This window comes from Centroberyx gerrardi, chromosome 7 (genome assembly GCF_048128805.1).
Source record: "Centroberyx gerrardi isolate f3 chromosome 7, fCenGer3.hap1.cur.20231027, whole genome shotgun sequence".
NCBI classification, from domain to species: Eukaryota; Metazoa; Chordata; class Actinopteri; order Beryciformes; family Berycidae; genus Centroberyx; species Centroberyx gerrardi.
Window position 1 is genome coordinate 29075665 of NC_136003.1, and position 24861 is coordinate 29100525.

At 41.9% G+C, this 24861-nt stretch overlaps 1 protein-coding gene across 1 annotated transcript; it reads right to left on the reverse strand.

The window, feature by feature from the left end:
• Positions 1-1918: 1918 nt before the first annotated feature.
• On the reverse strand, positions 1919-17685 carry LOC139907998 (tryptase-like). The gene is made up of 5 exons (XM_071894556.2): positions 17581-17685; positions 8051-8213; positions 6520-6788; positions 3540-3679; positions 1919-2296 (listed from the first exon to the last, which is right to left on the reverse strand). Exons 1-5 carry the CDS (start codon positions 17633-17635, stop codon positions 2018-2020), a joined length of 906 nt encoding a protein of 301 aa, XP_071750657.2. The 5' UTR covers positions 17636-17685; the 3' UTR covers positions 1919-2017.
• Between the last annotated feature and the right edge of the window lie 7176 nt (positions 17686-24861).

Genomic DNA, 24861 nt, shown 5'->3' on the forward strand with positions numbered 1-24861 from the left:
TCAGGCCTGGTGAAGGACAGAAGATCGGATAAAAAACATAATCTTCATCAGGTGAAGACAAACTGGAAGTAATAAAGTCATAAAACTGGAACATAAGAACTTTTTTTCCCCCCTAACCGGCAATAATAACTTGAACAATTGATCTCTTGACTGTGCTGCACAAGGAAATTACGTTCCTCTGGAATATATCAACAGACTTATCCGCTATCCGGAATTCTGCAGTAATTATTTGCATTTTTATTTGCATTTACCTGAATTTATTTGCACTGTCTGCACTGCACTGTCTCTGTTGTTGTATATTATGTACATTACCTTTATCTTATTTTAGTACCTATTTCTTCTATTACCTTGCTGTACTTGAATCATATCATACTTGACATTTCCTTGGCTCTGTCCGCTAATTGCTGCTGTGGCACCTGAATTTCCCCAAGGGGATCAGTAAAGTGTTATCTGATCTGATCTTATTTTATCTGATCTGATTTGATCTGATCTTATCTTAAAACTATGAAATAACACAAATGGAATTGTGCAGCGACCAAAAAAGTGTTAAACAAATCAAAACTATCTTATGTTAGATTCTTTAAAGTAGCCGCCCTTTGCCATGATGGAAAGGCAAAGGCTTTGGAAAGAAATTAATACACAGACATCAACTTCACTATTTGCATTTGTCTACGAAACTAATTTCAAGCATTTAAGCAGAAGCCTTTAGATCAAAATGGCTTTAAGAGAATGAAAAACATAGTATATTCAATCAGTGTAAGTATGTATGTTTTCAAAAGCAAGGCATCAGCAAACGGCCAAATTTGAGCATGAAGTCAGACTGGTTCTCTCCGAACAGAGTTCAGGGATCACAGACCAGAGTTAAGATCTGCTTATCTTTTTTAGTCAGTGTGGTAAATGGTTGTACTGTGTAAAAGGTGCTGCATGTCCCATTTTAGCATCAATAAATCATTGCCACGTTTTTAGACATTAGTATGATTAGAGTAAACAAATGAGACCATCGCTGAGAAGACTGTCAGCCTCTATCAGCCTCTACTCTGCATCCTCCATTGTTTCTCCACCTGGTGGATCTGGGGGGAAATCATCAGGTCTGACTACTTCCTACAGAAGATTCCTCAGGACCGGTCTACCTCGTGCTGCTGAATGTGAGGGAGGCTGCACACACACACACACACACACACACACACAAACACACAAACACACACACACACATATAGAGCCTCACTTTTTTTACCTATCCAGTCACGTTGGACCACACATGGCACAACCCTCTGAGACATAAAACAAAGAGATTGCCAGCAATTATAAATATACATTATACGACTCAAAATGATGAGAAATTAGAATAAATTAACTTAGCATACTTCAACTTCAGTCAGTTTATTTGGTATTGTTCAAATGTACTTCAAAAACAATACAAAGTCTTAAATTTTGCTTTATTTTCTTCTAACATAACAGTTCTAGTTTGTTTTTTTCTGGTTTGTAGTTAAGCATAATGTCTGTAGGGCATTGAAATGAGTATATTCTGGGTGTTACTATAAAACAAGCTATTATTAAAGCTGATTTGAGACAATTTGAAATCATAATCGTTTATTAGTTAGTTACACATAATATGAGTTGTACATAACATATGCTGATTCTTTCATTCAAAAACATCCAAAATACACATTTTATTCTTATCAAGGTGGAAAACCTCTGAAACAGCCATCAGACCATGAGACACTGAAACCCAGGATAATAATAATCATAACATACTGGAATCTGATCAAGACACTCTCAATAAAATCAATTCAGGTTAAGAGCTTCCCATAGACAGCCAGTGTAGTATTGATCAATTCTACAATCAATATGAACAAACTGCATCATGTCAGATGTGGACGTCACTGACAGGCCAATATCCAATTTCTAATTTCTTATATTTCAAACTGGTATATCACTATAACCTTATTCTCTGCTATCTGCTGGCATTCTCTTCAGCTTTAAATTCCCAGAAAAGCGTCCCTGACCTTCCACTTTCTTACAGGACATGCAGAGAGAAGAGCACAGGCAAAATGGACACCAGGAGCAAAATGGAGAGAGAAGCAGTTCCAGAGATGCTGCCGGAGCCGCTGAAGGTGACGAAGACGAAGCCCGGCTGGTTGGTGGTGATCTGGCTTTTGATCCAGGACTGGTACCGGGACACTCTGACGTAGACTCCTGGGAAGTCAGGCTCAGCACAACCTTTACCAAAACTCACCACTCCAGACTGGATCCAGCGGGAGTCCTGTTCGTTCACCATCGGCCCGCCTGAATCCCCCTGGACAGGAGGAACATATTATGTCAGTTATATCACCAGCAGTGGTGGAAAGAGTACAAGAATGTCCTGCTCAAGGAGAAGTGCTGTTACTTTGCTGATATTTTACTTAAGTAGAAGTAAAAGTACTGGTGTAAAAATCCACTGAAGTAAAAGTAACAAGTGTCTGATTTAAAATGTCCTCAGAGTAAAAGTTACTGAGTTCCTTTTTAGAAAAGAGAACGTTGTTAGCTGTGATCTTTTCCATGTGACTCTAAAAGGAGAGAGGACAGAGTTCAGACTAGATTCTTTTAATTGGAAAAATTAGACAAGTATACACAAAAGCTACTCAATTACGGTAATGTGAGTAAATGTAATTAGTTACTTCCTCCCTTGATGACCAGTGAATATGTGAAAACTCTCCAATCCAGAATGTATTTTGGATTGGATGAAAGTATTTACCATGATCTAGAAAGGGATAATTAGGCCTGACTGGTTTATTACCAGTCATTAGTTAATTATACAGGACTTAAATGTCATATTTTAAATACACTAGTTTAAAGCTACACTAGGCAAGATGTAAAAATACACCTGTATTATCATCTGGAATCATGACAGAGGGCAGCAACAGAGCAGAGCGTCTCATCTCCACTAACAGACACGACCTGTTCGCCTAAAATAAATTCTGGTGTCGGTTTGGACACTGGTGGGAAATCTTCTCTTAAGTTTGAGTTTCTGTAGGTGGCGCTCCTTTCTCTGTCTGTTCAGCCATGGTGGCTATCGCTGCTCATGCTAACTACCCAGTTCTTCTTCTTCTTCTGTTTATTCCAAACAAACCGGAAATGTAAAACGCATCACTTCCTGTTCAGCAGAGGATTTTTCCCAGGAAAGAGCTACCAGACACCGGCTGTTTAGAACGGAGAGTGGAAAACCTTTATGAACTGGAGAGAGGTTGGATCACTGTGTTGTGTTTTATCAATCAGTGATACAGAGCAGCAAAACAGACATTTATTTATATGAAAATGTCACCAATTGTTACTTTAAACGTTTTGTCGTTTCTCTTGCTCTACAAGGCCATACATATGTACAGAATGTGTCCAGGGGTGCAGACATGTTGTACTAAACCTATTCATTATAAACTACAAACTGTAAACTATCTAATATATAATATAATAATTTACAGATCTAGATGACATATTTACAGAATATGCAGATGTGGATATGTGCATTACCAGCTGTTGAGTTTATTAAAAATCGTTGTGCTCACCTGACAGGAGTCTTTTCCTCTCTCTGACAGACCGGCACAGATCATGTTGTCTGTGATATCTCCATAGCTGGTGCTGCACTGGCTGTTGGACACGATGGGAACATCCACCTCCCGCAGCCTCTGAGGTGAAGGGAAGGAAACTGAAGAAGAAGAGAGAGGAGATCTGTACATCTTTACAGAGTCAAAGGTAGACATGGGTCGATGTCCCACGGTCAGGGCTGAGACTCCTCGAAAGCCCAGTCCCGACTCTGAGTATAGAGCCGGCTTGGCTTAAATTAGATTTATTTAATCATTTTTAAGGTCAAACCAACATAATGAACATAATCAGAGCAAGGTGTTTTGCATGCAGATTATACACTAAAGTTCATGATGCGAGTACTGACTCTGTGGGAGCTTAGCAATTTGTTTGTACTTTGAATGTATTATTTTGAGACTGTAAATGGATGTTTTATGTTTTAATTTTCGGTAAACGAGAGCAAAATAGATCTACTTTTTAAGTTATAAAAGGATCTGAAAGGTGCAAGATAGCAGCAAGTAGCTTCAGTAGCAAGTCCTGTCTTATAAGAAGGCTCCAAACTGTGGCTGTTGCTGGAGAACTGGACCTGTACTTCCTGATTTATGCAGGGAGAGATGTAACAGATGCCACAAACACAATAGCAGAAATGCAGCCACTCTCTATGATATGCATCTACATATCTGATTATACAAATTTATACAAATAAATCGTGAGCTTAGAATTATAAGGTTCTATCTGCCTTCAGGATAGTTCTGAGATATTGGGCTTCAAAGTTTTCAGTGTCCATTGAGTTAAATGGAGATGGGTCCTTTTGTTTTAGAAATTACAGACTCAAACATCTTCAAAAAATAACACCACACACGTCAACAGGCACTCATAGAATAGGTTCATGCGACTAACTCAGTTTTGACAAAAAGGTCAGATAGAACCTTATAATACCAAGGTCATGAAATGCGAAATAAATTGGTCTTGGCAAGGACTCACCAATGTTAAAGCTGCAATAAGCGATTTCAGACCCTGTAACCAATCCTGAATCTAACGTGTGCTACGTGGAGATTTCTGTGAGATGTAATGATATAAACACACAGCCACACAGCAGCAGCTGTGTTGTTGTTTTCACCTCTTTTCTAAAGCTTCTTGTCAGGTTCGGCCCGAGTAATGGCGAATCGATGAAGCGAGCGAGTAAACCTTTTCAACTAGTAAACTTGCTACCTGCCTCTTCACTTGTCTTTGTGGGACATGTGACTTTCAGCGGGAGAAAAATCTGGCAAAGTGAGACTGGTCAACGGCAATATTTTAATATTTTAATTTTATGCCAGTACCGTAGCTCCTGCATCACATCGCTAGCTTGTCTGGGCAGCTAAGCAGGTCTGGCTGTGGTTAGTCCTTGGATGGGAGACCACTTGGTGCTGGAAGTGGTGTTGGAGGACCAGTAGGAGGTGCTCTTCCCTCTGGTCTCATGAATAATATCCCCACTGCCCCAGGGCAGAGACAGGGACTCTGTCAAAATTCCGTCGCCCAGTAGCTTTGCTGTGTGTTTACAAAATGTGTTGCGGTTTCTGTCACCCTCTAGTGGTCAGAAAAAATCACTTAGTGTAGCTTTAAACTGGGGACGTCAATTTTGGGAGCAGATCATGTTTAAGACATGAATCACATAAAGAAGAATCACATAAAGTTGTTATTAAAGCTCTTGTAACTATAGCTATACCTAAACTTGAGAAACAATATGTGCTAAATATATATGCTAAATATATAAGTGCTGTGATTCACAATTAATGAACTTGTGGGCTAGCTACTGTTTGGCCAAGTGGTTAGTAGGGATAATTTGGAGGTAGACCTGTGCCACTAAATAATTTTCGCTCAAAATTTAGTCGGAACTGATGAAATATTAATGTTTAAAGCATTAAATTGCATTATGATGAAGAATAAAGTTTGACAAACTGTGACTGTGACTAAGTCTTTATTTTTGTAATTATGGTTTAGACACTCATTTTCATAAAAAAAAATGAAACAGGAAAAGACACAGGGGAAGAGCGCAAAACAAAGTAAACGCCCACACTGAAAGCTGATTGGTTCCCGTCTTGTACCTTTAGTGACACTGTTCAAGACATTTTCTAAAGCGATATCGTCGGCCGTTCGCTCATTCGCAGTGTGTCACGAAGTGTGTCGCAGTGTGTGAGGCTGATAAATGTGTTTTTACACAAAAATCTTGCCTAGTGCAGCTTTAGAGGATAAGTTTGGCTATTTTGGTCCTATATATAGTTTGTCTCTTACATACCTTTTGTACTTGGACCCACAGACAATATTGGCTTTCCAGTCAGCTGGAGAGCCAATATTGCTAACAATCTGAGTCTGAACAGGGTTTGTCAAAATATCTCCAAAAAAGCCAGTCTGTGAAAACGATATGGAGACCGACCGACATATTTCTCTCCACGACCCGGAAAGCAGCAGCACCGCACCGTTTCCACTCAGTGGATCGTCTTCTACCAAACTCTACTGTTTACAATCTGACCTGATCGCCCAAAACTAGATCACTCCGCCAGGAACCACCTTTCACCCCACAGCAGTCTGTGCTGCGGCAGAGAAAAATAGATCTGTGATTTCCTGATTAGTGAAAGTGTGAGTAATGGAAGAACTGTGTCATGTTTCCACTCAACTCGTCTGTATATTTTGACAAACAGTTTGGACTCATTGTTAGCAGCAAGAGGCAAAGGAGCTCGCTGTTTCAACCAACAGCTGACTCTGGAGCCAATATTGTCTGTGGGTCCAAGAACTACAGATATGTAAGAGACAAATTATATAGGTCCAAAATCACCGAACTTATCCTTTAAATTAAGAAAGGTTTATCTGTGCTACTAGTGGTCTTATAATCTGCTTGTAATGCATCACAAGGCACTACAACTAACATGATACCATTCTTTTGTTTTTTATACCAATCACTGAAAATGAATCCAGCTGTCTCACCTTCGGTGTTGATATCTCCCCAGCCGGTGACCCAGCTGGTCGTCCTGGCATTGAAGACGCTGCCGTCCGCAGCCAGGCAGACCGGTCTGATGTAGTCGGTGAAGTCGACCGGGGAGGACAGCAGCAGCAAGGCCATGTCATTGTTGTCGGGTGTGTCGTTGTAGTCCGGGTGTCCGATGATCTTGGACACCTCTCTGGAAACCTCGTTCACATTGGTGCCTTCCTGGGTGTCGCGTCCGAGGTAGACGGTCAGCCCAGATGTGCTGATGCTGAGAGGAAGACAAGACAATATTGATTTACAGAGAACAAATCTCATCACTTTCAATCTAAGTCATTTACACAAACACAAGATCTCAAGTCAAGACTTTAGAAACCTTTCCAAGTCATCAAAGTACAAGTCAAAGTCAAGTCCCAAGTCACCAGAATCCAAGTCAAGTCAAGTCTCAAGTCTTCTCGTCATGCATCAAGTCAAGTCTCAAACAATTAAAATTGGGTACAATCAAGGTACACTGCAGTGACTGTTAATAAACCACTGATGGCATCTTACTGCAGAATGACCCCGGTGTCTCCAGCTTAAATTTCATTCATGACACATCTGATATCTACAATCTTTTTGTTAATTACTTTCATTATCATCAGACCGTGAACCCGATTTACGGTGTTAAGTATATAAAACAACTTGATAGCTTGAAAACAATATTCTACCGTCTCATTGTGAGCCTTTTGGTCATGCTATTTTCTATCATTTCATTTATTGTCAACACTTCATGGACTCACTCAGAGAGCGAGTCAAATTGAATCAGTTACATTCAAAACAAACATATTTGCGCAAAAGTGTTTACTGGCATGAAATATGTGTAAACCTTTTGGTGTAATAAATCACTACTGTTTTTAGGGAAGTGCCTCTTTATGTCCCCTGAACAGTGGAACTGTTTCAGTAAAAAACAACCATATAATATAGGCTACAGTCAATTTCCCAACTCTATATTTAGACCTGCTATTTGAAGAGCTTTTTCTTCATCCGCATTTTTTAATTTTGTCTCCATCTTTGTTGCTCAGCGCTCATTGCTGTGGTGTTTCTGCACTGCACTTCCCAGAGATCACCTGTCAATCAAACAGTGTGGGCGGAGCTTGGATTTTCTGTTGATGCAGTTTGAGTTTCTGTAGGTGGCGCTCTCTAACCCTGTTCAGCCATGATGGCTATCGCTGCTCATGGTAACTACCCAGTTCTTCTTCTTCTGTTGATTCCAAACAAACTGGAAATGTAAAACGCATCACTTCCTGTGCGGCAGAGGATTTTTCCCAGGAAAGAGCTACCAGACACCGCGTGTTTAGAACAGACAATGGAAAAGCCTTCATGAACTGGATAGAGGTTGGATCACTGCTGTGTTAGAGCAATCAGTGATAGAGAGTAGCAAAATTGACATTTATTATTATTTATGGAAAATGTCACAGATTATGACTTTAAGGAGTGCTGTGGTATGGACGTACAGTAGGTATTGTTCAGCCGTGCAATATGATCAAATCTCACTTTTCGACACAATGAGCAGCAGTCAGAACCCACTGGTTGTTGATGAGGGATCCTCCACAGAAATGTGTCCCATACCAGTGCAGGCTGGCCTGCCAGGGCCAAGCCCCTGCAGCGGCATCGTGGCCTCCTACGATTTTAGTGTTGAGTGGAGCGGTGCCGCACACTAGATGGAAACAGATCGGGATAAAAAGCCTGCGACAGAACATAGAAGACTGTGCAAGACTTTTTTTTATTTTTTTATTATTCCCCATGTAAATCAAGTAAATCTGCCATTGCTGATCCCTTCTGTCACTGTGGTTAATCCCTCCCTGCTGTCACACTCTGCTTTCATCGGTTAATGGTTGCTTTGTAGGGATGTTCATGAAAAATCAATGATCAATTTATTGTTTGTTATGTTTCACGTCAATTAACCTTAACGACTTAAATGACTTTTTGAATTGCGTCATTGCAACTGGTTAGTCCAACCGTGCAAATGACCATGAAACTGAAGTGGAGGGCCACTTGCAAGAAATGCCTCAACCACTTGATACGAATCCACTGGACTGGTGGAAAGACAACCAAGTAGGATTCCTGACAACACTGACGCAGCGGTGCCTAGACCGTTGAAGCAGTCATCTCCAATTTGGTGTGCATCATATATAATTGGCTTCCAAACTTAGTCAAATGTTGTGGGTGAGGTCTATTTTACAAAAATTTCCATAACTAATGAACACATTGTGCTATCTCAACCAAACTCAGTATAGTTGTTCAGGTATCTACTCTGAGGTAATGTGCAAAATTTAGTGTCATTTCGCCAATAGGGGGTCTACAGCAACCTTTTAAATTTTAAATTCCCATAACTGAGTGACTATAAATTGTAGCAACAAAATTCTTTGGGTGAAGACGCATCTTTGTTATGGGCCCCACTGCTCCATATCAGATTTCTGCCACTTTGAATTTTCTCAAAAACTTATTTTTGTGAACTCCTCTTAGACCGTTGAGGCAATCGTCTCCAAGTTTGGTATGCATCATCTCTGGACGCCCATGATTAAAAGTTATCAGAAGATTTTTGATATTACCATTTTGATTTAATTGGCTTCCAAAGTTTGGTGAAATGTTGTGGGCGGGGTCTATTTTACAAAAATTGCCGTAACTCATGAACGCATTGTGCTATCTTTACCAAATTTTGTAAATGTATGTGTAATGGATAGAAAAAAATGGTTTATATTAAAAACATTTATTTGAATTTTGATGAGCTGCTATTTTATTTTTCTCAAGTATGGGTTTGATTATTTTACTTTAATAGATCATAATGGTATTTTATATTAATATTGTATTCAGGTTCAGTTTAATCCATTCTGTTACCTACTAGTCATGTCTAATCAAAGAAATGTGTGATTGATTTAATTGGCCTTGCAGAGTTGCTCCTGAGGGGGGTGCAGCATCATGTGTCAGTAATTCTTTTAATTATTCTTCCCCTCTTTCAGATAAAACTTTTAGAATAAGTTACTGTAACATAGTGTTTCAAAGTATATTTTATGTTGTGAAACTAGTCAGAAAGAGTTTTGAATTTATGCTAAACGAAGGGAAAAGGACTTTGTCGACAGCTAGCTTACTCCGTGTTGCATGCTAAGCTAACTTAGAACGCGCAGACAGCATGCTTGGCCCGTTGTCGGTGTAGAGAGGGAGTCGCCATTTCGCACATATCCAGCAAACAAAGACGTTGAATGACCGCTGTTTGAATGTCCAATCAAGACGTCCCGTTATGGTTCAAAAATAGTTCCAAAATGAAAGTTGTGCCGACATCCGGACGTTACCTGGCCATCAGCTGGACGTCCTTCCTAGGCGTCCCAGCAACGTCGAAATATGTTGTTACCGCGAACGGGCCTATTCAGCTATTCTGCTAAGGTTTATGTACACAGTGTACATTCAGCAGCTTTATACATCCTATATGTCCAGATTAACAATTTATGCTACATGTTCTGAAATGGTCTAACCAACGTCCCGTCTGAATCCTGATATACTCATATAGAACCACTTTTGGCCAGGGACTGATGTTTGCTGGGTTATTTATATACACACATACTAAACAGTCATGCAACAACTCTGTCATCGCCATTAATGCATAAACCTTAATTACATTGTTAAGACGTCACCCCGACACCAAGATCCACTTTAAAATGAGTCCCAAAATGATCCAATTAACATCCTAGTCAGAACTGGACGTCTATATAACGTCTTAACAATGTATCCTCTGGACCTGGGACTACTGGAATCATGACTTTTTTCTTATAATAAAAAACAAAAACATTAATCCTGACTTTTGGACAATATTTTATTTTTAATACAAACTTGCCAACAACAGCAACAACTATGAACACAGTACCAAAATATAAATAAAATAAAATAAATTCTGGTCAGTGGTGAACATGTTTTTATCTAATGCTCAGTATACAGTTCACACTGTTTTCACAAACTCCTTTTATGCCCACCACCCCCAGCTCTTCCTGGAGCATGTTTGAGGTGTTCCCCAATGGCTGCATCTATGTCATGCTATGTGGCACTGGAGCTCCACCTCTTCACAGCATCTGAAGGAATAGAAAATAAACATATTAATACAAAACAAAAGTGAAAAAGCAAAAACAAAAAAAATGTGGTTATTTGCATGTGTCAGAGGAGGAATAACGTACGTTAGCCAAACGTTTGGCTAGTTAGCTCAAGTCTGCATATTAGTTTTTTTCGGAACCAATTAAAGTCAATGATAGGAAATTTTTATTGAAAACACAATACGTTAAAAGTAATCTATGCATAATGAAGACAAACATCCACTGCATGTGCATAGATCTGAGAGAGTCTTTCAAAACGACTGCTAACGGAGCATTAGCCTGCAAGCTAACGTTAGCCAAATTCAAATCCCCGTTAAGTTGCATGGCGGAAATGTTACACCGTGAAAGTTAACTAACGTTACAACTCTGGCATGTACATCAAAAACTTACCGGCGGACAGCTGTCGTGTCGGCTAATGAATTTCTGTTGAGTCGGTTGAATCTCACAAAATCATACACACACACACACCTACCCCCCCCCCCTCCAATGGCATGTACATCAAAAACTTACCGGCGGACAGCTGTCGTGTCGGCCAATGAATTTCTGTTGAGTCGGTTGAATCTCACAAAATCATACACACACACACACCTGCCCCCCCCCCCCCCCCCCCATGTTCTCTCGTCTTTTTGAGTCTTGAGCGCGAGACGAGGTGACACGAGAGGTCTCGCGAGATATGATGGTCATATCGCGTGTGTACGATGTGTATCGCGGGATCAAAGACAGACTTGGCTCTTACAAACACCACAGGCTTAAAACGATGAGACAGGAATATACTTGTGTATATACTATGTATATACATAAATGGCATAAACGTGTTTTTTATATTTAAAAAATGGGCGTCAAGTAATACTAGTCTTTGTACGTGGAGTGGATGTCACAGTGTGGCCGTCTGATCACAACCATTTCACAACCAAATAAATTGTCAATCAAATGTCGTTGTATTCAACAAAAAAAGTCATTCCTATGTTCCCAGGGTCCTATGTTCCCAGGGTCCTAGGCATGTGGTTCCCAGGCAGAGGAGGTGGTTGGGTTGAGGCATGGGGTCACTGAGGTTAGGGTTAGAGCAAGCTTACGGTCAAGGCTGTCAGAAGCCACGGTTGCGGATGGAGCCAGGCATGGAGTTGTGGCTGGGTGGAACTTAGGACCCTGGGAACATAGATACGCTCCCCAAAAAAACAGACACATGCATTTGCTTTTTTTCAGAGCAATAACATGATCAATATTTCTTGGTTTGTAAAAGAGGGTCTGACTCGACCATTATTGGACGTGGAAACAACGTCACCATCTGGCCGTCTGCCTCATAACCACGTTGCAGTTTTTGGCGTCCGACCGGAACCATTTTTGGCCAGGGACACAACGTCGCCGTCCGAACAATGTTTGCTGGGTATCTGTGTTTGGCAGATTTCATGTTTTGCCAGTTAGATAAGTTGTAGGATACATCATAATTCATGGGTAATTGGTAATAAAAACATGATCTACATGCAATTCATTAGAGATAAAAAGAATAAGTTAATTTAAAAGCCATGAAGTTTATTGAATGGAAGGTTGGCTTAAAATGTTGGTTAAACTATAAGTGCAAATGTGATTCTGTAACAAATTTGTTTTGATTTAACACTTTGGATACTTTTAAGTTAACGTGACATTGCATTGCATATGTTTTGTTGGTTTATCATTTTGACTATATGAGTATTTTTGTTTCAAGAGAGAATTTTCCTGTTGATAATTATACATTATATATTCACCAGAAAGGAATAATTTCTGTTTAGTTTATAAGGGTAATGTGAAAGAGTTATTACTGTAATTGAGTTGTTGGTGCATCTACTGTATGACTCTGACTAATGCCATATAAAATACACATTTGGTCTTGAGGAAGAGGCATCATGTGTCAGTAATCTTATTCCGCTCTTTCAGGGGCGTAACATGTGCAGGCGTCTGCGGTAATGTGCAAAATTTGATGTCACATCACACATTTACCCCAGAGGTCATCAGGTGCTTGGACCCTGGCAATTGCCGCTTGCGGCTATATTGAGTATTATGTCTAGTGTGAATATTATTTAGCGTATCGTATGTGTTGATTGTGTCATCATCATCGGCGGTCACTCGAAGCGAGTATGACTGTCCTCTCTGTTGGGTCGTCTACTTGTGGGTCTTCAGATGGCTGTAGAGGCCGATCCGCGATCCACATACTTTGGTGCAGTGTGGGCAGGGGTAAGTGGTGGTGGTTGGTGGTGGTTGAGCCTTTTTATCTCTCTCCTTGCGGTGCTGTCGCTTTGTCTCATGGCACGGCGGAGTTCCATTTCATGATGTGCAGCTCCTTCCTGCACGGATTTCTTCCAGGAGCGCCTGTCCAGTGCAATGTGCTCCCAGTTGCTCGATGTGATGTAGAATTTCTTTAGACTGGCCTTGATATTGTCCTTGAAACGTTTATTTTGCCCGCCAGGGGCTCGCTGACCTTCCTTCAGCTGGGAGTACAGGATCTGTTTGGGGAGACGTGTGTTGGACATGCGGATGACATGGCCGGTCCATTGGAGTTGGTACTGCATTATTGTGGTGGTGATGCTGGTCATGTTGGCTTCCTCCAGAACGCTGATGTTGGTGCGTCTCTCCTCCCAGCTGATCCTCAGAATCTTTCGTAAGGATCTTTGGTGGTGTTGTTCCAGGGCTCTCAGGTGCCTGCTGTAGGTGGTCCATGATTCGGCTCCATAGAGCAGGGTGGGGAGGACAACGGCTCTGTAGACCAGGAGTTTTGTTTGGGCCTGTAGGTCTCGGTCTTCAAAGACTCTTTTCCTGAGTCTGGTGTAGGCTCCACTGGCACAACTCAGGCGATGGTTAACCTCAGAGTCGATGTCAGCTTTGGAGGAAAGAAGGCTGCTGAGGTAGGGGAAGTGGTCAACATTTTCAAGAGTGGTGTTGTCCACTTTTATGGTGGGCTGGGTAGATGGCTGGTTGGGAGGAGGTTGATGTAGGACCTGGGTCTTCTTGATGTTTAAGGCTAGGCCCAGGGCTCTGTATGCCTTGGCAAAGTCAAGTCAAGAAGAGTCAAGAAAACTTTATTGTCATTGTACTGCCGTGCAAGACAACAACACAACAAAATTAGGCATTCAGGATGCCCTGGAGGCCTTCTGCGGAGTGTGCTGCAATGGCGTTGTCGTCCGCATACTGAAGCTCCAAGATGGTGGTGTTGCTGACTTTGCTCTTGGCCTTGAACCTATTAAGGTTGAAGAGCCTGCCATCAGTTCTGTACAGGATTGGGATCCCCTGTGACAGCTCCTTGCCAATGAGGTGGAGTATGGCAGCAATGAAGATGGCAAATAGGGTGGGTGTGATGATGCATCCCTGTTTGACCCCCGATTCCACAGGGAAGGGCTCGGACTCAGAGTCAGAGCTGCTGTTGAGCACCGTGGCTGACATGCCGTCATGTAGAAGCCTCAGTATTCTGATGTACTTATCATGGCAGCCATGCCTTGATAGTATGCTCCACAGAGCCTGGCGGTCCACCGTGTCAAAGGCCTTTGTCAGGTCTATGAAGGCCATATACAAAGGCTGCTTTTGTTCACAGCATTTTTCCTGGAGTTGGCGTGCTGTTAATATCATGTCTGCTGTACCTCTGGATGGGCGGAAGCCACACTGTGATTCTGGAAGTACTTCCTCAGACAGTGGTAGCAGTCGGTTTGTGAGGACATGAGTGAGTACTTGTTGTTGACAGGAGCGAGATGCCCCTGTAGTTTCCACATTCAGCCTTGTCCCCCTTCTTGAATATGGTCACTATCAGAGCATCCCTGAGCTCTGAGGGAAGTTCTTCTTTTTCCCATACCTTGAGGAGTAGGGCGTGAATGTGGTACAGGAGCTCTGGTCCACCTTCCTTTAAGATCTCAGCTGGGATCCCATCTGGACCGGCGGCCTTGTTGTTCTTGGCTCCTGATGGCATCTTGAACCTCTGTCATGGTGGGAGGTTCCCCCATGTCTTCTCTGATGGGACTCTGGGGAATGTGGCTGGTAAAGTCTGGTTCAATTGTGCTGTCACGGTTGAGGAGTTCCTGGAAGTGCTCCTTCCATCGGGCGTTAATGGACTTGTTGTCCTTCAGCAGCTTCTGCCCGTCCTTTGAGCGCAGGGGGTTTAAGCCACGGTAGCATGGACCATAGACGGCCTTGGTAGCGCTTAAAAAGCCTCTGGTGTCACCCGAGTCTGCCAGTCTCTGGATTTCCAGAGCTTTTTTTGTCCACCAAGAGTTCTTAAGCTCCCTCACCCTGCTCTGGACGTCCGCCTTGGCTCTGGAGTGAGCCACTCTTTTGGCCTTGCAGGTTATATCATTCTGCCAGACACAAAAGGCTTTCCTTTTCTTGGAGATGAGTTGTTCTATCTCTGTGTCGTTCTCATCAAACTAGTCCTGGTGTTTTCTGGACATGTACCCAAGGGTGGTTTTACAGGTATCGAGGATGGTGGTTTTGAGCAGGCTCCAGTGCTCTCCGATGTCATCAGGATATTCCTGTTGGAGGCTTTCCCCAAGAGAGGCCTGAAGTTGCTGCTGGGTGGCAGTTTCAACCAGGCTTTCAAGGTTCAGTCTCGGCTGAATCTGCTTCTTTTGAACCCTCCTCTTCCTCTTGAGTTTGATGGTCATCGTGGAGCGAATGAGGCGATGATCTGTCCAGCAGTCATCTGCATCGATCATGGCCCTTGTGATGTTCACGTCATGGCGGTCCCTGGCTCGAACAATGACATAATCAATGAGATGCCACTGTTTGGAGCGGGGGTGCCTACAAGATGCCTTAAGTTTGTTTTTCTGCCGAAAAAGGGTGTTAGTGATGGTGAGGTCGTACTGAGCACATTTGCTGAGAAGGAGAACTCCATTGAAGTTGATGTTCCCGATGTCTTCCTTTCCTATAGTGCCCTTCCAGAGGTGGTGGTCCCGGCTGACCCTGGCGTTGAAGTCTCCTAGGAGAATATTCTTATCCTCTCTGGGGATTCTTGACAGTGTCTCGTCTAAGCAGGCATAGAAGGTCTCTTTTACTTACTCTTTAGAGTCTAAAGTAGGGGCATAGGCACTCATAACTGTTGCCATCTGGTTGTTGGCAAGCACCAGACGGATGGTGACGCTCACTGATCCCCACAGGAAGTTCAGAGAGGTGACTGATGAGCTGGTTCCTGATGGCAAATCCAACACCATGGATCCTGGGCTTATCAGCAGCTTTTCCTTTCCAGAAGAAAGTGTAGCCACCCTTCTCCTCCTTCAGTTGTCCTTCGTCTGCCCATCGGGTTTCAGAAAGGGCAGCTAGTTCAATCCGGCATCTCCTCAGTTCTCTAGCGATGATCGCGGTTCTCCTCTCCGGTCTGTCACTGGTTGCACTATCCATCAGTGTGCGCACATTCCAGGCTCCAAAGTTCATTTTTATGTGTTTCTGACCGCGTGTGGTGATCCCTCTGGACGCGGTAATCCAGTCGGGAGGTTTGAGGCAGGCTATTTTTAGGGCACCTTTTCTAGCCCCTTCCCCAGGTGGGGTGAGCCTGGGGAAGGGGCCTCGTTCCAAGAGCCCAGCAACTGAATCTAGCACCCACCGCCTAATGTGCCGGCTCATGACTAGGGGCTTCCAGATCTCACAATCCTGCCCCCTTCGCCAATTGCTGGTCGCCATAGGACTTAGTCCGGGATGTTAGGGTGGATTTCCTTTAAGGAGGACGCCTGTGCGTGACTTTAACGTGGGGAGACTGCTGCACGGACAGCCACCACATGATCCTTGACAGATCTGGGTCAGGATCCAGTGGCATGGAGTCCACGATGACTGGGGGCCCTTTTCTGTTGCAGCCTCCATCCGCCTTCCCAGCCGTTGTGATGCTCCCCTAAAGTCAGCCATCATCCTCCGCCTGTTCCGCCGTTGAGGTCTTAGTTGGATTGCTTTTTGTCAGGGACCTCCCCCTCGACCTTACCGCCATGGGTGACCCTACCAGGAAGCATGTAAGATTCCCAGTGCACTGGTAATGGCAATAAAAAATCCTGAATTCTGGTTTGCATGACTGACTTTTGCCCTCCTCTCTGTATGAATGGAGATAAGATAAGATAAGATGGCACTTTATTGATCCCCTGGGGGGAATAAAACACATTTATGTTGATGCCTTTCCTTCTGTTTGACTTTACCTTGTATGTTGGCGAGAAATATTATCTCTTATACCTAACCCTAACCCTAACCCTGAATGAATGAATGAATGAATGAATGAATAAGAACAGAACTCACCATCCAACTGTGCTTCGGTACCTGAGGAGATGCAATAATTGATGTTATTTACAAATCAGCCTAGATGCCTTGTTTACAGTATAGTGATATAGAAATCTGTCTTAAAGGTGTGTCCAGCCTGAACCCACTGGTCACGACCAGCAGGAAAGTTACGACCGGTGTGTTTGCTTTTTTAAATAAACGTATAAATCATGTAGTTTAGGAAAAGAAAACCAGCTGGATGTTGCTCTTTATGTGTGTAAAACTTCTGACCCTGCAATCTCTCTTATACCCCATACATTCAGTCATTAACAGGGTTGGATTGCTTTGTTTTAAGCAATGAGTCATTAGATGTTGTAGGGTAGAGTTTAGTTTAGTAGAAAAATGTTAAAGATTATTGTGTACTGTCCATTACAAGGTAATGCCAAGGAAACCTGTAAAAGCCAGTTTTAAGATCAGTTATGTTCCCTAAGTTGAACCTAACCTTTCCAGCTGTGCCTTATCTTGTGTAGTTGGTTCATATGTCCAAAGAAGGAATCAAAATTCATATAATCATATTTATATGAATAATGTTGATGAATTCACAATTCACAATCAATAGACTGATACATGGAAACAGTAAACTCACTCTATTCTGTACCAAATTCAGACTTCACTATAGTCTTTGTAAACGCAAAACAAATCACATCAAGCACACTGTAACTCTTTTAGAAGAGGATTTGTAATATTAACACTTACCCTTCACCATTAAGGTCAGAAGCGTTACAGCACAGGTGAGCAGCCTTGAGTCCATCTTGTTAATTGTTCTGACTGTGTGTTATCAGTGAGACAATGGCGCAGTTTCTACCAAGAGAAGGCGTGATACTCCAAACCAAACCTGCCGTCATTCTCCATCACTGTTAATACTTCACATGCTCCACACATGTAACTCCCTCCTTCTCAAACTTAAGAACAAACTATGGTGTTCACAAGTCTACCAGCTTTCAACAATAACTATTCATGTCAAATATTGAAACAGACCATGACAAAAAGGCTTTTTTTATTCACTACACTTGCTGTTTTTGTCTTAAACACTAACTGCTAAAGCCTACTGTTGTTTTACACCTGAATGTTTTAATGTGTAAGGTACTGCAGTAATCTAATCTATTAGTTTGTAAATTGTTGTAAGGTTGAAACAAGTTGAAAACAAATCCTCCATGACAGCCAATCACATAAAAACACATTTGTAACAAAACTGTATATTATGTAGCTCTAAGTTGATCTAAGTCTGTCTTTATGAATTTCTTTTGGCTAGATGATTATGAAAAACTTCAGCTATGTTTTAGAAAGTTTCCATATTGCTCTCTTTATTTTTAAAGCATAGGAAAAAAGGCAGGAGATTTTGTTTGTGTAATATCTGAGTTTGCTAACACTTTTTTGGTCACTGCATAATTCCATTTGTGTTATTTAATAGTGATCAGATCAGCTAAGATAAGCTAAGCTAAGCTAAGCTAAGATAAGATAAGATAAGATAAGATCAGATCAGATCAAATCAGATCAGATAAAATAAGATCAGATCAGATCAGATAAGATAGCACTTTACTGATCCCCTTGGGGAAATTCAGGTGCCACAGCAGCAATTGGTGGACAGAGGCAAGGAAATGTCAAGTATGATATGATTCAAGTACAGCAAGGTAATAGAAGAAATAGGTACTAAAATAAGATAAAGGTAATGTACATAATATACAAAAATAGAGACAGCGCAGACAGTGCAAATAAATGCAGGTAAATGCAAATAATAAATGCAAATAAAAATGCAAATAATTACTGCAGAATTCCGGATAACGGATAAATCTGTGGATATATTCCAGAGGAACGTAATTTCCTTGTGCAGCACAGTCAAGAGTTCAATTGTTCAAGTTATTAGATGTGTTGATGTTATTCTAAAATGTGGAAAACAGTGAAACTGTGAAAATAAAGAAAAATGTGGTGTGTCCAAGGTTTGACTGGTAGTTTACGTGTTTAAGATCTTTATCAAATCATTAGAGTCCACTGATGAATTCGGCACTTTTGACCCACCAAGCAGCCTTCATTTCAGTAAATGTCATGTTATATATGCAGTTCACTTGTTATTCCTTTGTTTTATTATCAAAATACACTGTAGGGGAAGTTACAAGCATCATGAATTAATTAAAAAAATTGTCATTTTATTGAAATAAGTCCTGCTTAGTGGATGGTAAGTTTGGGGTTCAACAAGGTGAGTGGTGGAAAGAGTACAAGAATGTCCTGGTCCAGTAGAAGTACCGTTACTTTGCTGTAGTTTTACTTCAGTAGAAGTAAAAGTACTGGTGTAAAAATCTGCTGAAGTAAAAGTAAAAAGTGTCTCATTTAAAATGTCCTCAGAGTAAAAGTTACTGAGTTCCTTTTTAGAAAAGAGAACGTTGTTAGCTGTGATCTTTTCCATGTGATTCTAACAGGAGAGAGGACAGAGTTCAAACTGGATTCTTTTAAATGGAAAAATTGGAAATTACAAAATAAAGTGTACAAAGTAAAGCCAGATTCCTCTTCTCACTGTGAATGGATCCACAATTTGTCAATTTATGATTATCCAGTTTCTGATACTTATAGAGAGCCACAAAATCTGTCCTCTGTAATGGATTTGAATGCAGCAAAGTACAATACTTAAGTAAAAACTTACTTAAGTAAAAGTAAAATTATTGACTTTAAAAAATTCTCAAGTACACAAAAAAGCTACTCAATTACAGTAACTGGAGTAAATGAGTTACTGTCACCCTTGACAAGGTGTATTTGTTTGTCAACAAGAATGGAAACATTAAACTCCCAGGTTTCAGCAACACACTGACAACATGAAGTATATAATGAAATGGCTTCTGAATTTATGTTCATATTCAGTGAAGTTTAGATTCACTGTGATCTTGTTGCTGTTATTAAAGGTCCCATATTCTCCACTTTCCAGTGTTTTATTTTCTGTCTTGAGGTCCATTCAAAGCTGTGTGTGTGGTCTCATGTACCAAAAAACACTCTCAATCCATTTTTACATGTTAATTTTCCAGCATCTCTCCTAGCCTTGCCAAGAACAGGCTGTTTCTGTTGCTGTGTCTTTAAGGCTCATTAATATTAACTAGTGCAGTGCCTGTTCAAAATGTGCCTGTCTGGAACGGGTCCAAATTGCACCAAATCCGACACTGCACGTCCTTGGGTCCCCAGCAATACACCCGCCAAGTGAGAAGTAGATCGGACGAACGGTTCTCGAGATATGCGAAGGACACACACACTCATTCACTCACAGACAGAGATTCCTGGAATTAGTAGATAGATGACCCTCTGTTCTCACTGGCTAACCTTTTTATTATTTATTACTGTTTGTCTCACACAAAGCACATTTCTTCTGCTTCCTGTCCACAAGCTCCTCCCTTAAGCCCTTTTAAAGGCGCTACATGTAATATTTTAAAATCAATAAATCATTACCACAAACAAACAAGACCATTTTCGAGAAGATTAGCAGCCTCTTCTCTGCATCCTCCATTGTTTCTCCACCTGGTGGATCTGGAGGGAAATCTGCTGGATCACTTTACAGCACAAAACAGGAAGAGGTTCTGTTCTTCCAGAGCAAACGGAACTAAAGCTTTCAGAGTTTCTGGCAGCAGATTGTGGAAGGAGGGAAAGACCAATGGAAAAATCACTTTATCAATTATCAGCTCTTCAAAACAAACACATGCGGAGCAACACCAGGGAGGGGGACAGGAAGTAAGAGGGTTTATGGGAAATGTAGTCTTAATTTGGAGAAACACAAGCACACTAATAATACCACCTGTGTGAGATAGAGACTAGTCGTCTCCACCATGGTCTCATTTGTTTACGGTAACTATACCAAGGTATCGCAGTTAAATTGACAATGATATATTGATGTTTAAAAATGCTACATATAGCACCTTTAAGATCATTATATAAACCTCCACAGCAACTGAAAAGATTCTCACTGCTGAGAGGGTGCTAGCTTTATGGAGTCCCACTCACTGGCTACCATGAGTAATGACAGAGTCAGATGATGGGCGATATGGCCTAAAAATAAAACATCAGATTTTTTCGCACCTACACCCGATTTATGATTTCAATCTTTTTTTTTTCTTAAAAACAAACTAAAAAAGACAAAGGCATTATTCAAATAAGTGTATGAAAAATATATGAAACGCCACCGCATCTGTAATGTCTTTCCACCAGGGCCCCTTCTTGTCACATGGGATGCCACGGGAAAATGATGCCGCTAATGTTACCTGCTTGTTAGCAGGCGTTTGGGGGGGCTACCGCTAGCTTGTGCGTCTCGCAGTGCCACACACTTCTCCCAGTCGGCTGCTGCCTCTGTCGGAGATGCTGGAATAAATTTGTCGTGCTGCTGCCTTTAATTGCCACAGACTTTAGACAAACTTTACAATGGACAGTGGTTTGCTCGACGTCGGATGTTGCAAAACCGAACCGCTTCCAAACGAGTGAGGAGACGCTGCCTTTTTTGGAAACGAGCTCCTCACTTGTAGAAGCGTGTGCTGCCATCTTGACACTGTGTTTGTGTCTGAGGGGATAAGGACCTATGTTTTCACCTGGTATGTCCTACTGGTGTGTTATCCAAAAAGATGATAGTAGGGTTGATGAGATGAACAACGTTTCTGATAATTGATTTTTGTCAATGTTGGTGGTTGTTGCCTTTTGATGATCACCAGCTGGAGGTCAGTTAAAGAATTTGTGTTATTCCAAGCACTTTATATGACACCCAAACCAATAGGCTATTTGTGGAAATGTGGAATGTTTTAGCCCTGTAGTGGACAAATGGCGAATAAGTAAGCCCCAGCTAGCCCTGTGGTAGACAAGTCCTGTTTGGTAACCGGCAGTTATAGCTTGCTAGAAAACTGTGCCACAGTCGGCTGTACAGCAGCAGGCAGCTAGTACACAACAACACTGGTGTGACAGGATGTACATGAATGAGTTACTTAAGTTTAAGTGCAAATACCCTGGTAGAATCATACTTTCATACTAAAATTCCAGAAGGATTAATCTTTATTGGTTAAGCTAAGGGGTTGGTGGTCCGGGTCCAGTTGTGTTTCCCTGAAAGTCAGTTTGTTCACTATTCTCATTGAGTACTTTTATGCCACTCGATTACATTCATCTAAATGTGAAGTACAAATACCTGGAAATATTTCTCAAGTACTGGAGTGAAAGTATTTGCTCCCTTTCTTGACAGGTAATAACAGATGTGTGACAGTATCTTGCTTCTATAATGCACAAAGAGAGACACTGAATGTCAGCAGTTAGGCCTAGCTAATAAATTGGGAACACTGACTTCATTTTATGGGAATATGGGCACCTTGGTATGATAGCCTGCAATATAATTTACAACTAACTCATTCGCATGTGTCTACTGCAAACATAGGGAGAAAATGGGCCTTCTGACGTCACGAGTCCCAGGCAAACTGCATAGTAAATAATTGAAACGCTTTAGTTTTAAAGTGCACTTTCACTTTAAAGTGAAAACCAGCTGCCATCTCGTCTCTCCTTTCCCACATCACCACTCGCTCCCTGCCGCTCGCATCACTCTGTTTTTCCTCCACATTGTTACTCCCCTCACACTTTCTCTCTCTCTTTGTAACAGACTCGCTTTTATTGAACCTCAAGTTTTTCAGGGCTCTTGCAGTCACACATCCCGGCTGTTAACCTTCATACCACAACCTGTCAACCTGTTATCATCCCACATAGAGCAGCTATGGGAGGTTCAGAACCAACAGCAAAGACTGTTTTCTACCATCGTAAAGGTGGAGAGCCCAGATGATCAGTTTGAATCCTTATACTAGTATCAGGCTTTCAACTGGGAACTCACTTGAAAAATCTGGGGATCAATAAAATGCTATCTTATCTTGAAATAACACAAATTGAATTATGCAGTGTTAAACAAATGAAAACTATCTTATATTTTAGATTCTTTAAAGGTCACATACTCTACACTTTCCAGTGTTTTATTTTCAGTCTTGAGGTCCATTCAAAGCTGTGTGTGTGGTGTCATGTCCCAAAAACACTCTCAATCCATTTTTACACGTTTATTTTCCAGCATCTCTCTGAGCCTTACCAAGAACAGGCTGTTTCTGTCGCCGTGTCTTTAAGGCTCATTAATATTAACGACTCCTCTGTTCTGATTGCAGTTCAGCTGCAACTCATCTGCCAATTAGTCTTGTCCCTCATATTACCTGCTCTCCCTTCAGTCTCTGCCAGATCGTCCTAGCTTCTACCTAGTTCATTCCTGCCTTACCCGTTCTACTCTGCCTGTATATATTGTCTGCCTGGTTCTGACTCTGCCCGTTGTTTGGACTGCCTGATTGCCTTCTCCTACTGGTACTGTAGCCTTGTGACCACCTGTGAAATGACCTTATGCCTGCCTATGACCCTTGCCTATTCCTTAAGTAAAGACGGTTTGAACTGTATTCCCTGTCTGCTTGTCTGCATTTGAGTCCTGGTACTGATCCTGACAGTATTATTTCTTACAAAAATGATAATGAGCGAACCTTTGTCGCCACAAAGTGACGCAAGTTAAAACGGCTCGTTTAGAGTCTGTTGTTAAGCCCGATTGATTTTGACTGATTTAGATGAAAATGAGCTCCTAGCAGGCATGTTCGTCCAGCACTGCAGCAGCTCATAACGGGCAGGCTGGAGTAGAAAGCAAACTTACCTCTCTCAAGTGCACAGAAGGCTTGTATTGTCATCCGAGGACGAAAAACTAACAATACAGTAATGTAATAATATACATATGTATATCTTCCTATCGTTCCCGCCAGACGACCCCGCAGTCTCGGCACGGATATCGGCATGCCTCACCGATATCTCGGCATGGATGAAGGAACGCCACCTTCAGCTTAACCTGTCAAAGACTGAGCTCCTTGTCATCCCAGCCGGTCCCTCTGTACACCAACAGATCAGTATCCAGCTCGAATCAGCTCAGCTCATTCCCGCAAAGTCTGCCAGAAACTTGGGTGTCATGATTGATGACCAACTAACCTTTAAGGAGCATGTGGCTTCTGTTGCTCGGTCATGCCGATTTGACCTGTACAACATCAGGAAGATCAGACCCTACCTGTCTGAGCATGCAGCACAACTCCTAGTACAGGCTCTTGTAATATCACGCCTTGACTACTGCAACTCCTTACTGGCAGGGCTCCCGGCATGTACGCTCAAACCTCTGCAGATGATCCAGAACGCGGCGGCGCGTCTGGTCTTCAACCAGCCCAAAAGAGCACGTCACTCCACTGTTCATATCCCTCCACTGGCTCCCAGTCGCTGCCCGCATCGAGTTCAAGTCCTTGATGCTCGCCTACAAAGCAGCAACCAAAACGGCTCCGACCTACCTGAACTCCCTCATTCAGGTCTACGCTCCCTCCCGCCCACTACGCTCTGCCAAGGAGCGGCGCCTGGTGCTGCCGCCACAACAAGGCTCTAAGTCTCTATCCAGACTCTTCTTCTGTGGTTCCTCGGTGGTGGAACGAGTTACCAAACTCTGTTCGATCCGCAGAGTCCCTCTCAATCTTTAAGAAAAGGCTAAAGACCCAGCTCTTTAGTGAACACCTTCTCACCTGATGGACTGTGTAACTAAAAAAAACAAAAAACTCTTTATCTGCCTCTATGCACTGCCTCGTAGCACCTCTGTCCTGTTGGACCAGAACTTAGCTTTATGGCACTTACTCTCGTTCTCTCAAGACTAGATCCTTGCTTGTGTTGTATTAAAATCTCATGTGTACGTCACTTTGGATAAAAGCACTTTGGGAAATTGTAAATTGTTTTCAACTTGTTTCAACCTTACAACAATTTATAAACTAATAGATTAGATTACTGCAGTACCTTACACATTAAAACATTCAGGTGTAAAACAACAGTAGGCTTTAGCAGTTAGTGTTTAAAAACAGCGAGTATAGTGAATAAAAATGTCCTTTTGTCATGGTCTGTTTCAATGTTTGACATGAATAGTTATTGTTGAAAGCTGGCAGA

Excerpts from the sequence above, each read along its gene's own strand:
- LOC139907998 (XM_071894556.2), bottom strand. The coding sequence starts at position 17,635 with ATGGACTCAAGGCTGCTCACCTGTGCTGTAACGCTTCTGACCTTAATG. Across the intron at positions 8,214-17,580 it reads TCTGACCTTAATGGTGAAGG|TGTGCGGCACCGCTCCACTC; the intron begins GTAAGTGTTAAT and ends GTTTCCATCTAG. Across the intron at positions 6,789-8,050 it reads GCTGCTCATTGTGTCGAAAA|CATCAGCACATCTGGGCTGA; the intron begins GTGAGATTTGAT and ends TCTTCCTCTCAG.